This window comes from Lipophrys pholis, assembly GCF_963383615.2.
Source record: "Lipophrys pholis genome assembly, chromosome: 7".
NCBI classification, from domain to species: Eukaryota; Metazoa; Chordata; class Actinopteri; order Blenniiformes; family Blenniidae; genus Lipophrys; species Lipophrys pholis.
Window position 1 is genome coordinate 24,741,319 of NC_137638.1, and position 11,814 is coordinate 24,753,132.

At 44.0% G+C, this 11,814-nt stretch overlaps 1 protein-coding gene across 2 annotated transcripts; it reads left to right on the plus strand.

Annotated features, from left to right (window-relative positions):
• The first annotated feature begins 1,126 nt into the window (after nucleotides 1-1,126).
• On the plus strand, nucleotides 1,127-11,074 carry zbtb34 (zinc finger and BTB domain containing 34). Of its 2 annotated transcripts, none has more exons than XM_080466728.1 (2): nucleotides 1,127-1,335; nucleotides 7,152-11,074. In XM_080466728.1, the coding sequence occupies exons 1-2, from the start codon at nucleotides 1,309-1,311 to the stop codon at nucleotides 8,712-8,714; spliced, it is 1,590 nt and encodes a 529-aa protein (XP_080322854.1). In that variant the 5' UTR covers nucleotides 1,127-1,308; the 3' UTR covers nucleotides 8,715-11,074. The 2 variants fall into 2 exon arrangements, with proteins under 2 accessions (XP_080322854.1, XP_080322855.1); XM_080466729.1 differs by having other exon boundaries at nucleotides 1,127-1,253.
• Nucleotides 11,075-11,814: the final 740 nt, after the last annotated feature.

The following is an 11,814-nucleotide window of genomic DNA, read 5'->3' on the forward strand; positions in this document are numbered from 1 at the left end:
CCATCTTTAAAATCTGATGATTTCCTCAGTGTTTCCATCATATAAGAATCTCATTAAAAGAAAATATCATTGAAAAGATTACTGATTGTCAGTTATTATTACATTTAACTTTTTTTTTTTTTAATTGCAGGAATGATATTTATGTCATCCGTTTCAAAACATCTGGGAACCATCAAATCCTATGAAATATCCAAATATTTTCAGATACAATACTTAGAATTGATGTTGCTTATAAGCTAATAAATATACAATGTATAACAGAAAAACGTTGTTTGTTTGTAATACATCAAAAATATATGAAAGTTTTTACTGTTTGAATTAAAATGTAGTTTAATAAACCTTTTCAATTGTATTTCTTTATTTTTTGCACAGCACAATGCAAACATGCACATATAATTATTAATTTTTTTTTAAATTAAAATAGTAATGAGACTAATTCCATCCATTAGAGTTGCTTCATATAATTTTTCAAAGCAATTTATCGTTGGATATTGTCTATTAGATTTATTTTTTCTGTTATATGAAAGAGAATATTGACGCAGACTTCATGTTTCACCACTTTAGTCTCTGGCGCCCCCTTGTGGTTTGTTCAGAGAAGTGAATCATGTAGTTTTTGAGTTTATAACAATAGATTACGCAATTCCTTTAAAGAAAAGGTTAGAAAAAAGAAACAAAAGTGATGATGTTATCTATGATTGTGATCATATGCTGAGATCAGTGTTTGCCCAGTTGTTAGGAGGGGAGTTTCTCAAGTAGATGCATTAGAAATATACATATTTAATAAATAAAAATGTTACTTTGAAATGTGTGTATGAGGGAAAAAGGCTTACGTGAGAGTTAAATGAAGAAACAATAACCTTAGCATGTCCTGCTTTCTTGTGAAGTGGAAGCAGATGAGAGTGATGTAGGATGCAGCTGAAAACCACGTTATCTGCTCCCAAACTGTTGAGACACTGTGCAGGGCTTACTTTCTACTTTCTTTCTTTTTTTTTTAAATATATGCAAATATCCGCCGTACATGAAGAACATGATGTCTCAGTGTACAACAGTGACATGAGCATGGGAGGGGCTGCTGCAAAACACGCCGATAGAATGAATGCAAAGAGCCTAAAGAACACTTCCTGTTGATGCAAAAATTGCAGCAGCAACTGTGTGACACATCTGGACTGGAGAGGGGGGGAGGCCTGGCTGTAGCGAGCTGCTGCCGAGGGGGAATGGACAGCGTTTAGTCATTAGAAATTTTGGACGAGACGGTGAGTTTGGTGGACCTCGGCTTTGGCGTGGACCGGCGACCGTGATGCGTTTGTAATGTCGGCGCGTCTGAGCTTTCACAGTGTAAGTAACCGGGCGAATACGTTACCTGTGACCGCGCGCTAGCTGGCGGGCTAGCTAGCCGGCTAGCGCTTAGCTGTCAGGTCCTCGTTGGAATGTATGGGGTAGCCGCTAGCCGCGGCTAACTAGCGCTGTAGCCGCTTCAGATGACAGCCGTCATACTTTGTACCCGCGGACGACGTTGTGAACTCCATTCTTGTACAATGCGACCTTGTCAAGCAGCTTTATTGTGCGGAGGGGGTAGCCCGTCAGTAATGTGAGCCGACACAGGCGGGGAAAGTTGCGCATTTTGACCTAAAAAAAAAAAAAAAAAGGAATAAAATGAAAGCTCTCGTCTGGAGGCTAGTTCCATGTTAGCAAGGTTTAGCCGTTGGTCGGTAGTTGGGAAAGGGTTCGGCCCTGAAATGAGGCGATGCAAAATGTTTTTACAAGTTGCTGCTGGAGCGAGCAGTGGCGAAGCAAACGTCTTTGACTGTAATGGCCAGGCTGCTAACGTTTAGCTGGTAGGTTCCCTTCATCAAAGTTTGAGACCCCGCCGCACATTTGTTCCCTTTAGCGCGGCGACATGGTGTGCACTTATGAGAGGGACAGACGGCAGGTTAAAACAAACAAAAGAAAGAAAAGTTCCCCCATGTAAATGTCGCTACAGACGGTGTGTGCACCGTAATAAAGTCCTCCGTCTTCAACTCGACTGGATGAGGTGGCATCGGGCCCGTTTTGAGTTGTGTGTGTGTGTGTGTGGGAGGAAAGCGACCTGCAGCTTCATCTGCACCATGTGTGGGACATGATGAGACACCGAGCAGGTAACTCACTGCGAAGTTCAGGGCAAAGTGCCGTGACACCCGGGTTCACCCGGGTCACTCTGCACCCTTCACCTCGGTGACATGCACCAGTTGTGAAATATACCTGGGGAAAGAAAAAAAAAAAAAGAAAACCTGTAACATGAAAGTGCACCGGTTGTAGTAGAAAGGCATGTCAGAACAGAGTGCAGCCAAACCCTTTATGGTTCCTCCACCCACCCAGTCCTCTCTGCTGGCCCTGTCTCACTGGGGTTGGTGCTGACACTGTTCGTCTGGAGGGAGAGACGCCATCAAAGCCTTAGTTTGGATGGCAGGTCTATGGATGGAAGTGCTAGCCACAGTGGTAACCTGATTATTAAGAAAATTGTTGGGGTCTACATGCAGTGGTTGTTTTGTGGCGTTGGTGTCAGCAGCGGCTTTACAAAGCGGTACCTATTTCAATTTTTTGTTGTTTGCAATATATTACGCACAAAAATAGCTTCTTAGTAAGAAATCTTGCAGCACTGGAGAGCTTAATGACTTCCCTTTTTTTGTGTGGCATCAGATTTGTAAGAAGCATCCATTTGTGGGATGAGTAGCAAGTTTCAGAACAGCCATTGGTTGATGGATTTGGAAGAAATGAGACATTTTGGGCATTTAATGATCTGTCATGCTAAGAAACTGTAGCCTGAGTAGTGTGTGGAAGAAGCAGACAGAGCCACAACGGCCTGGCAGCTCACACACTGCTGTGGGACGGGTCTCATTCTTCAACGGGCATTTGTCACAAGTCAGCCAACATGGTTGTATTGGTCACTGACACTAACACCACACCCAGGCAGGTCTCAAGTGTTCAGTGGGGTGAGAACTGCTGGCAGGACGTCCCATCCTCGGAGACACCCAATGCGTCCCACAAATGCATGTTTCTTACAACTATTGCACATTCTCATAAGCTTTGTTACACTCTATCAAATGTGAAGTCCCTTCTCATTGTGCTTAGTTTACATGATACATGGCACTTTCTTTTTTCCTAAACTCATTAGTAAGGTCAAAATGTTCATGTTTCTATAAATTGTTGATGTCATTTTGGGGAATGTACTTTAAGAGGACGACAGTAAAATTGGCTCTGCTTGCAGAGTTTTATGACGCTTTCTGCATTTCAGCAGCAAATGGTGGCCCGTCGTGCCTGACTTCTCTTCCACCTGAAGCGAAACCTGAACATTTGGCGGTGATAAAAACCTGTTTTAAGGATCTTGCGTCAAATGCATCATTTGCCGACTGCGATCGCAACGGCGTAATTGCTGCAGAGTGGCTCTAGGTTAAAAAAAAAAAGAAAAAAAAAAGTAGTGGGACGATGTCCCAGTTAATTTGTACTGCACATTAAAAGCACAGTTCACACGGCAAACAAGATGTTTTGTCAGGGGTGACAGCAGACAGGTGATGTTGGCGAAGAGAGCGAGTCGGCGTTGTGGATAAACGAGGAATCTTTTTAACCAGCGACTCTTGTTCTGAATGCATCATTTGGTGCATCCAGAGAGAGCAGATGATGGAGCCGGAGCAGTACCCTTGGGTCTCCTGTGTATGCCGTCTTCTCATCTTTTTACATTAGATTTCTATAAGATACTCATCGTATTGTTTTTTTGTCGAAGCCTCAGCTTTGGGAGTCGCAGCGCTACAACAAGTATGTGATGTACTCAATAGGATTCTGCCACTCACTCGCTTCAGTGCCTGGAAGTTTCTGGGTAATAGGTCGTTTTTTAAAAAGGATAAAGATAATGAGCATGGGCTCAGATGTTTGTAGGAGCTCCGCTTGTGTTCGCCTGATGAGCATGTGAGCCGGCTGGCTGCAAAAGAGGAGCATTTTCTTGTTTCAGTTCTGTTTCTCCAAACAAATCAAATGACAGCGCGCACACACCCAAAGGCAAAGCAGGCGATACTCCGCTCGGCATGCTGATGTTCCACTAAGCCGTAACATTTCTCAGAATGCGTGTTATTGTTCGCTCAGCAGAGTTTCCCCACCTCTCCCCCTCCCTCAGGTGCACCATAATCAAGGCTATTTTTATGCACCTTTTTACAGTGCTTTTTAAATTGCTCTCCCGACCTTTGCATGTTGAGCAATTCTGTCTGGAGCGCCACACCAGCTATTTTTCAAAATAGGTGAATGCTGCTAATCTTGAAGAAAGATTACATAAACTCCCTGCTGACTCCTTTTTTTTTCTGTCTTCATTTTATTTCAGTAAAAATGACAAAGTTTATAAAACTTAGCTGCGGGTGACGTGTCTCTGCAAGACTTTTGCTGATCTTTCGGTCAGCCGAATGTCTCACAATGTGCTGCTCAGCATCCTTTTTTTTTTTTTTTTTTCCCGACACATAAAAGCAGCTGCATCAGATAGGCTTATTACCAGACGGGGGAACTTGAGCCACACATGGAATTTTTGAGCTGAGTTTAAACATTTTCGGCTTTCCCATGTGAGCCAAGCATGTGACCCTCACTCAGCATGTGCATCTCAACTACTGAGCATGCATTCTTTGGCTGCCCTTCCACTTGGCTCCATCTAGTATGCATGCTGCTGGCAGCCATTACTGGTATGTTTTAGTCTATGAACATGATGTATTTGAAGCCTGATTGTGGGGGGGAGGGAGAAAAATGCGGTCCTCTTTATGACTCCATGTTTTGCTACGACTTCCCCTCTCTTACGCCTCGATGTGAACATATGGTTTGTTGGACAGGTGTCTTGGCAAAGCTTTGGCAACTGGAGAAAGTGTTTACGTTCTCAAAGTGCTGACGGGGACTCGATGCAATGAAGACCATGCTGAATTGCCAGCGAGGGGCAGATGGGACGAGAGGCTAGAGGAGTGTTGCACTTACAAATTTGTTTATGTTGAGGTTTCTTCTTAGAACAGGGATGTCAAACACATTTTAGTTCAGGGGCCACGTACAGCCCCAATTCATCTTGAGTGGGCAGGACTGGTAAGATAGTGCCATAATAATCTGTAAATTTAAACTTTAAAGTTTTTTGTTGTTGTGGCCTAGCAGGTACACCCGACTGGGAGGAGGCCCCGAGGTCAGCCCAGGACTCGCTGGAGAGATTACATCTCTAGCTTGGCCTGGGAGTGGCTTGGGGTCCCCCCCCCAGAAGAGCTGGAGGAGATTGCAGGGGACAGAGATGCTTGGGCTTCTTTGCTCTCTGTACTGCCACCACGACCCCATACAGATGAAGCGGTTAAGAAGATGGATGTGTGTAGATTGTTGTGAGGAAAGTGTCTATAGTTTCACAAAACCAAACAATCACTAATCAAAATTACTACAATCTCAACTTAAAGCCAGTTTTAATAAAACCATCTGGTGCAAAATACAGTGAAATGTCCCCAAAACAACTTCTCTAGCTGTTGCATTATACATGTTTTTACAAACTCACACTGACAGCCTGGCTTTGAGACGAGTTTCTACCACTGAGGTTACTATCTTTCATGGCAGCATTACTGATATCTCAGCTCAGGACTCAGTGCTGTGTTGTGTCAGCTACCTGTAAGAAATCTGTTTAAAAGAAATTCAATGTTTTCTTTGAAATGTAAAAAAAATTGCTTGGTGGTGTGAGCCTTTTGAGGGCCAGTTTTGGCTCGTGGGCTGAATCGACACCCCTGAGTTAGAACATATCTACATCTGCAGACATGGAATTATTGCAATAGGTGCAATGAAATATGATACTTGTGTTGCAGTGTTACTAATTGTGGTTTAAATAAACTGCAAACAATAGTTGTAACAGTACTACTTTTTATTCATACAATTGCAATTGAAATATTTTCCTTTGAAATTGTGCCACATTTGTATGAAACATGTATTTGTGGGATGAGCACCGCAGCTGAATACGAATGTGCTCCTGTAATCAATTTATACGTGGTTGTGTTGGTCACTCTGGCATAAGGACTGCTGGCAGGCTGTCCCATACAGATATGGGAAATCTCTTTTCTTCTCAGCATCTTGTTCTTTCAGTTTTAGCAAATTTAAATCACACATTTTTGCTGCTCATCCCACAAATGCTCTATCCTTCCACTTATTGCACCATTTAAAAGGGAATTGAATAGGTTTTCCATTTCACCTTTCTCTTCTTTAGTGGAGATGTTGATTACTTTTCCTGTAATTATTTTTTATATATATATATATATATATATAGCTCATGTTGGTGTCTTATCATGTACAGATACTTTGCCAGGTGCATGAATGTGCTGCATCAGACGACTGACGAAATACATTTTGGTTAAAGCCTGAACGTCGGCGTTATGAAACATTCGTTCAGGGAGAGGCACTTGGCACATGCGCGCCTTAGGAATGAGATGATGAACAAGCACAGTTTCCAAGTAGGCAATTAAGAAGGCAGTGTCCTCCCCGGTGCTCTCTTCTTCTTCAGTCCAAAGAAAGGCTTTGTAAAGCACCTTTAGGAACAGTTGGTGCACGTTTGCCTTCCAAGAAGAACCAGATTTTCTTCTTTCTCTGCCAGATGAAGTGTACATACACCTTTATGGTTTCGCTCACGTGACTGCTACGCTTCACCACAGTCGGTGTATGTACAGCACTGGTACATTTTGTTCCGCTCTCTGCAATCTGTTCATATACTTTACTCATTAGCCTCCTTTATTTTTTTTTATTTTTGCAGCACTAATGAATAACGAGATGAGGAATGAGCAGAATTCATGAAATGAACCTTGGGTTACTGTGGAATGCTGTTTTATTGTTTTGCTAACCAGTGAATATTATTATATTTACAATAAAAAGCTGTGAAGTTTTTAGTTTGTACAGATAACTGACGATTATCTTGCAATTCACTTGCAATTATATTTAAATTTGAGATGCACCTGTTTGTAGTATACATCATTATGAACTAGATCCTCCTAAATGAGCATAAAGTGGAATTTGAACCTCAAACAGAACATTAAAACCCATGTGAATTGACGTTGTACATGTATTGAAGACTATACTTGTGAAATAGTAAGTGAATTGCATTCAGTTACTTATAGATGTTTTTCTTCTGCTTTTCTTTTCAGGCTGTCGGCAAACTGGAGAAACAAATCCAAGAAATGGACGACGGCAGCTACATCGAGTTTGATGTGCCGGAGTTCAGTAACACTGTTCTGACCCAACTCAATGAGTTGCGGCTGCAAGGGAAGTTGTGTGACATCATCGTTCACATTCAGGGGCAGCCGTTTCGAGCCCACAAGGCCGTCCTGGCAGCTAGTTCACCCTACTTCCGCGACCACTCAGCCCTCAGCACCATGAGTGGCCTTTCCATTTCGGTCATCAAGAGCCCCGAGGTGTTCGAGCAGCTCCTCGCGTTCTGCTACACGGGTCACATGTCCCTGCAGCTCAAGGACATCATCAGTTTCCTCACCGCTGCCAGCTTCCTGCAGATGCAGGCGATCATCGACAAGTGCACCCAGATCCTGGAGAGCATCCATTCCAAGATCAGCCTCCCAGTTAGTGTCTGTAGCCCGGAGAAGGACAACTTGCAAAGCAGCCGCAACGGGGTCAATGACAGCAGCCTCTTTATAAACCCTACCCAGATCTCCCCCCCGTACTACTCCCGGCACAATCAGGCAGGGCATGACGCGCGCCTGGAGCTGGCAGGGAAAGGCCTCGGCCGGGCGCGGCAGCAGCCAGAGGAGGGCCAGTCGGACCGGGGCAGCAGCGACAGCGTGTCCGAGCACGATGCGCCCATGGAAGGAGAGACGGAGCAGGTGGAACTGATCGGAAAAGACGGCCAGGTGACGGACGTGCACGTAAAGATAGAAAAGACCGACAGGCCCACCTACTCCGACAGCTCCTCTGCCGGCGACGACGGCTACCACACCGAGCTGGTGGACGGAGAGCAGGTACTGGCCGTCAGCGTGGGCTCTTACGGTCCCGTCATCCAGCCCGCCGCCTACTCTTACTCAGGGCTGTCCTCCCCGTGCTTCGTCAACCTCAGCAGCTCCAGTCCTTCTCGTTCGATGCTCAGCGGCTTCAGAGGCGGGCGAGCCAGGGCCAAGCGCCCGCTGGCCATCCCGGCAGGGGTGCTGAGCCACATCAAACCGGGCTCGGAAGATGGTGAGTCAGCCGCGGGACCGGTGGGGTTGGAGAACGACGTACGAGAGCGCAGCCTGCGGAGCCAGTGGTACCCGTACAATGAGAGACTCATTTGCATCTACTGTGGGAAGACCTTCAATCAGAAGGGGAGCCTGGATCGCCACATGCGCCTGCACATGGGAATCACCCCGTTTGTTTGTAAATTCTGTGGCAAAAAGTACACGAGGAAAGACCAGCTGGAGTACCACATCCGTGGCCACACAGACAACAAGCCCTTCCACTGTCAGATCTGTGGCAAATGCTTCCCGTTTCAGGGCACCCTTAACCAGCACCTGAGGAAGAAGCACATGGGAGCTTCGGAGGGCAACAATCACACGGACTCTCCCGAGAGGACGGAGGGAAGCTCAGGTCAGAAGGACCAAGAGGAGACGTCCGAGGGGATGGCCTTTGAGGCACAATATGCAGAAGAGGCACCAGCCAACGACATAGAGGAAAGTTCAAAATGCAGTCCAGAGGAGGCTCAAGCGTCACGGTGTGATTTTTAGGTCCTGCTTCAGGTTAAGGAAGCTTTAAGAAATGTTTATTTCAACTCAAGTTAAAGGACTCTCTTCTCTCTCTCTCTTTTTTTTTTTTTTTTTAATTAATTTGCTCCCTCTACTACGGACTTTTTCTTGTGTCAAGGGTTTCTGTCAGTTTGTGAAAGTTAGAAGCTAATGCGGAGAGAAAATGGGTGCTTTTTAGAAATTTTAATCTTTCAAGCAAAGGGAGTAACAACTTACTATTTTTAAGGCGGTCCCAATAATCAAGACCCCCTCGGTTGATTTCTCTTTTTATCTTTCCATGTTTTTTAAACATATTTACAGAGTTATATAGGCATGTTGCAATAATTGATAATGTGAAAGCTCTGGTAAGATGCTTGTCATATCACCTTTTTACCTGACCTGTTTTTGCACATGTGGCCACAGGAGGTCACTTACTCACAAGGAATGATTTTTCTGCCAGTGCAAAGCTTCGTGTGACATATCCGTTCAATACCTCATGACACAACTACATATTCATAACAGACAGTATTTTGAACATTAACGAAACTCACCGGGTTCTACCTCATAGCCAAGAACCTACCAGGCACAGATGCGTTCACCGTTTTGAATCCGTTTTAGGTTGTATGTATAGTATCTTTATTGCCAAACCCTGTAAAGAAAACTTCTCTTCTTTCTACACAAAGCCTTGATACTTAGGGGAAATATTCCTTGCTGATTGTATGGATCCGGGACAAAGTCCTTGTGAAATGTTTCACGGTCAGCCAGGTTAAAGTGATGCTTAAGAAGGTGCTATGTTTAGGAGTGCATTCAAATTTGCTAGCTTACGTGTGTGCTTTTGGCAAATGTGGAGAATGGAGTAAGAGAATGGCCCTGTTATTTCTCAAGACACAAGTTTGCTGTCTTGTAGCATTTGCTCTACCGAAGGCGTCAGGATTCTCTCCCTCGTCACTACTGGAGGTCTCCCTCTTTTGGCCAAGGCGTGCTTTTAGATACTGCCATCCATGTAATGGGTGAATAATGTCCACACAGTGAAGGTATTTGTATCCCTCTATACCCTCCGCGATTTTATACACGACTATTATAATTGTACTTGTTTTGTCCTGAGGTAGGCTTCCAATTTAATGCTCCCCGTCTCGCAGAGACGGGAGTGGTCATTGTCAACTCAGCACAGCAGGAACAGCTCTGAAACTGTTCACATAAATCACTATAGTGTACTAGTCTGAACAATATGCAAACAGAAAGAACAAAGGAATTGCAGCCATCGTGACATGGTTTTTCTTCTGTTATTCGAAAGAGCTCTCTGGTTTTCATCGCGTCCGAACTTTTGCGGTGAGACAAATAATCTGTGATCCTCGTCTTCTAAGTTGTTTGGCGTCAAATGCAGATTGGGGACATGTTGTTGTTTGTTTTTTTTTTTCTCATTTGTGGATCCTACTTCACGGCTGAGAGGTAGCTGGCGATCCAAAGTATTGATGCACTTTGCAGAGTTAATGGGCGTCGTCCCGGTGATTTAATGTGCTAATTTCTGTCTTAAGTGTGACGCTGCAGCTGCGGCGGCGGAGCGGGGGAAATGTTTTGAACTTTGACGAAACTCTGCAGTCACAGAAATAATATTGGCTACATGGCAGCCTGTCATATTGTGTATACTTCTAAACCAATCTGGATCGGGGACCGGGGGGATGTTTAAACATCAATTTGTTTATGTTGTTCATTGTGGTATAAAAAAAGAAGTCTAAATTCGAAGGTGAGAGGCCCGATTGGTCATTTCAAAGCTCAGCTGGGTGCTTCCTTTAACGATATCCCGTTCTCCTGTTTGCCATCTAGATTTAAGATGCCTTTATCGAAGAGCTCTCGCTTTACGCTTTTTACTCTGCCCCTCTGGAATTCGTTTTCCAGGAATTGAAAATTAGCTGGTCCTGTTAACTGTTCTTCTTATCGTTTTCTATTTCGTGTGCGTCTGGTGGGAGAATCTGGCGCTCCGTTGCTGATGCCTCCTGTTATGTCGAGTGCAGTGGCTTTATTCCTCAGAATGTGCAGTCGTGGTCGCTGACCGCTCAGATGGCGAACCAAAACTCGGTTTAGCTAGCTTTTGTGTCTTTGTATTTTATTATTTTTTTTCTTTGTTTTGTGTACGAATTGATCCCAATCACTTTTTGTTCATCAGCATCCACACTCTTGTCAGCCTGAACAGTAACTTTCTAGGCGAATGTTTACCGAGTTTATTTGTCTGCCGGTGATGTGATGTGCAGGATTATCAACTAATCTGACCTCAGTGAAATCACTCTTTGACTCCTCAACCTGCCTGTGATGACGTTCTCTCTCTTTTGTTTTTTTGTTTTGTTTTTGCCCTTCGATGTTTTGTGAAAAAAAAAAAAAAAAAGAAAAGGTACAAACAAAACAGTTTTTGTGCCAAGAGACCACACCAAAGATCAGCGAGTGATTTTTAACAGTAGATTCCGACTGTATTTGCAGAATTGAATGCTCTTTCAGACGGAACGGGTTCCTGACTTAACGTGGGCCTGGTTCAGTGCTATTCACAAGGAATGTATGTTCCCCAGCTTAAAACAATCACTTGTGTAAAATTTGAACAATTTGCTAATGTCAGAAGCAGCATCCGATATTAAGCCATACAGAAGCTGAGGAGATAAAAGTTGTGCAATAGGTATTGTAAGTCCTTGAAGCCAATGTAAAAAATAAATAAAAGAATACTTCACGAAAAGTGGCATTTTACACTTTAGTGCCTTGCCACAAGCTTTATACTTTAGATCCTGGCACTTAGGTTGCTGTGCCTCTTTCAGTTGGAGATGAATCAAATAGAGATTACAAAACAATATGGCCACCTCCTGTTATTATTGTGAAGTAGAACCAAGACTGACTAGAAATGAACTCACGCCGCCCTCGTCCGCTCTGTTGTATCAAGATGTTGCTCAAGCGTTTGATTTAATTTGCTCCTCTGTAACAGTCAACTGACTTCAACCAATCTCGTAGCAACTAATTACAATCAAACGAGGCAGACCTGTTCTCTGCGAAGCCGTAAACCTCACATCCAGAGACGATACTGTATCGCTCCTCGCCACCGTCTTCAGGACAATCGAAGCAATGT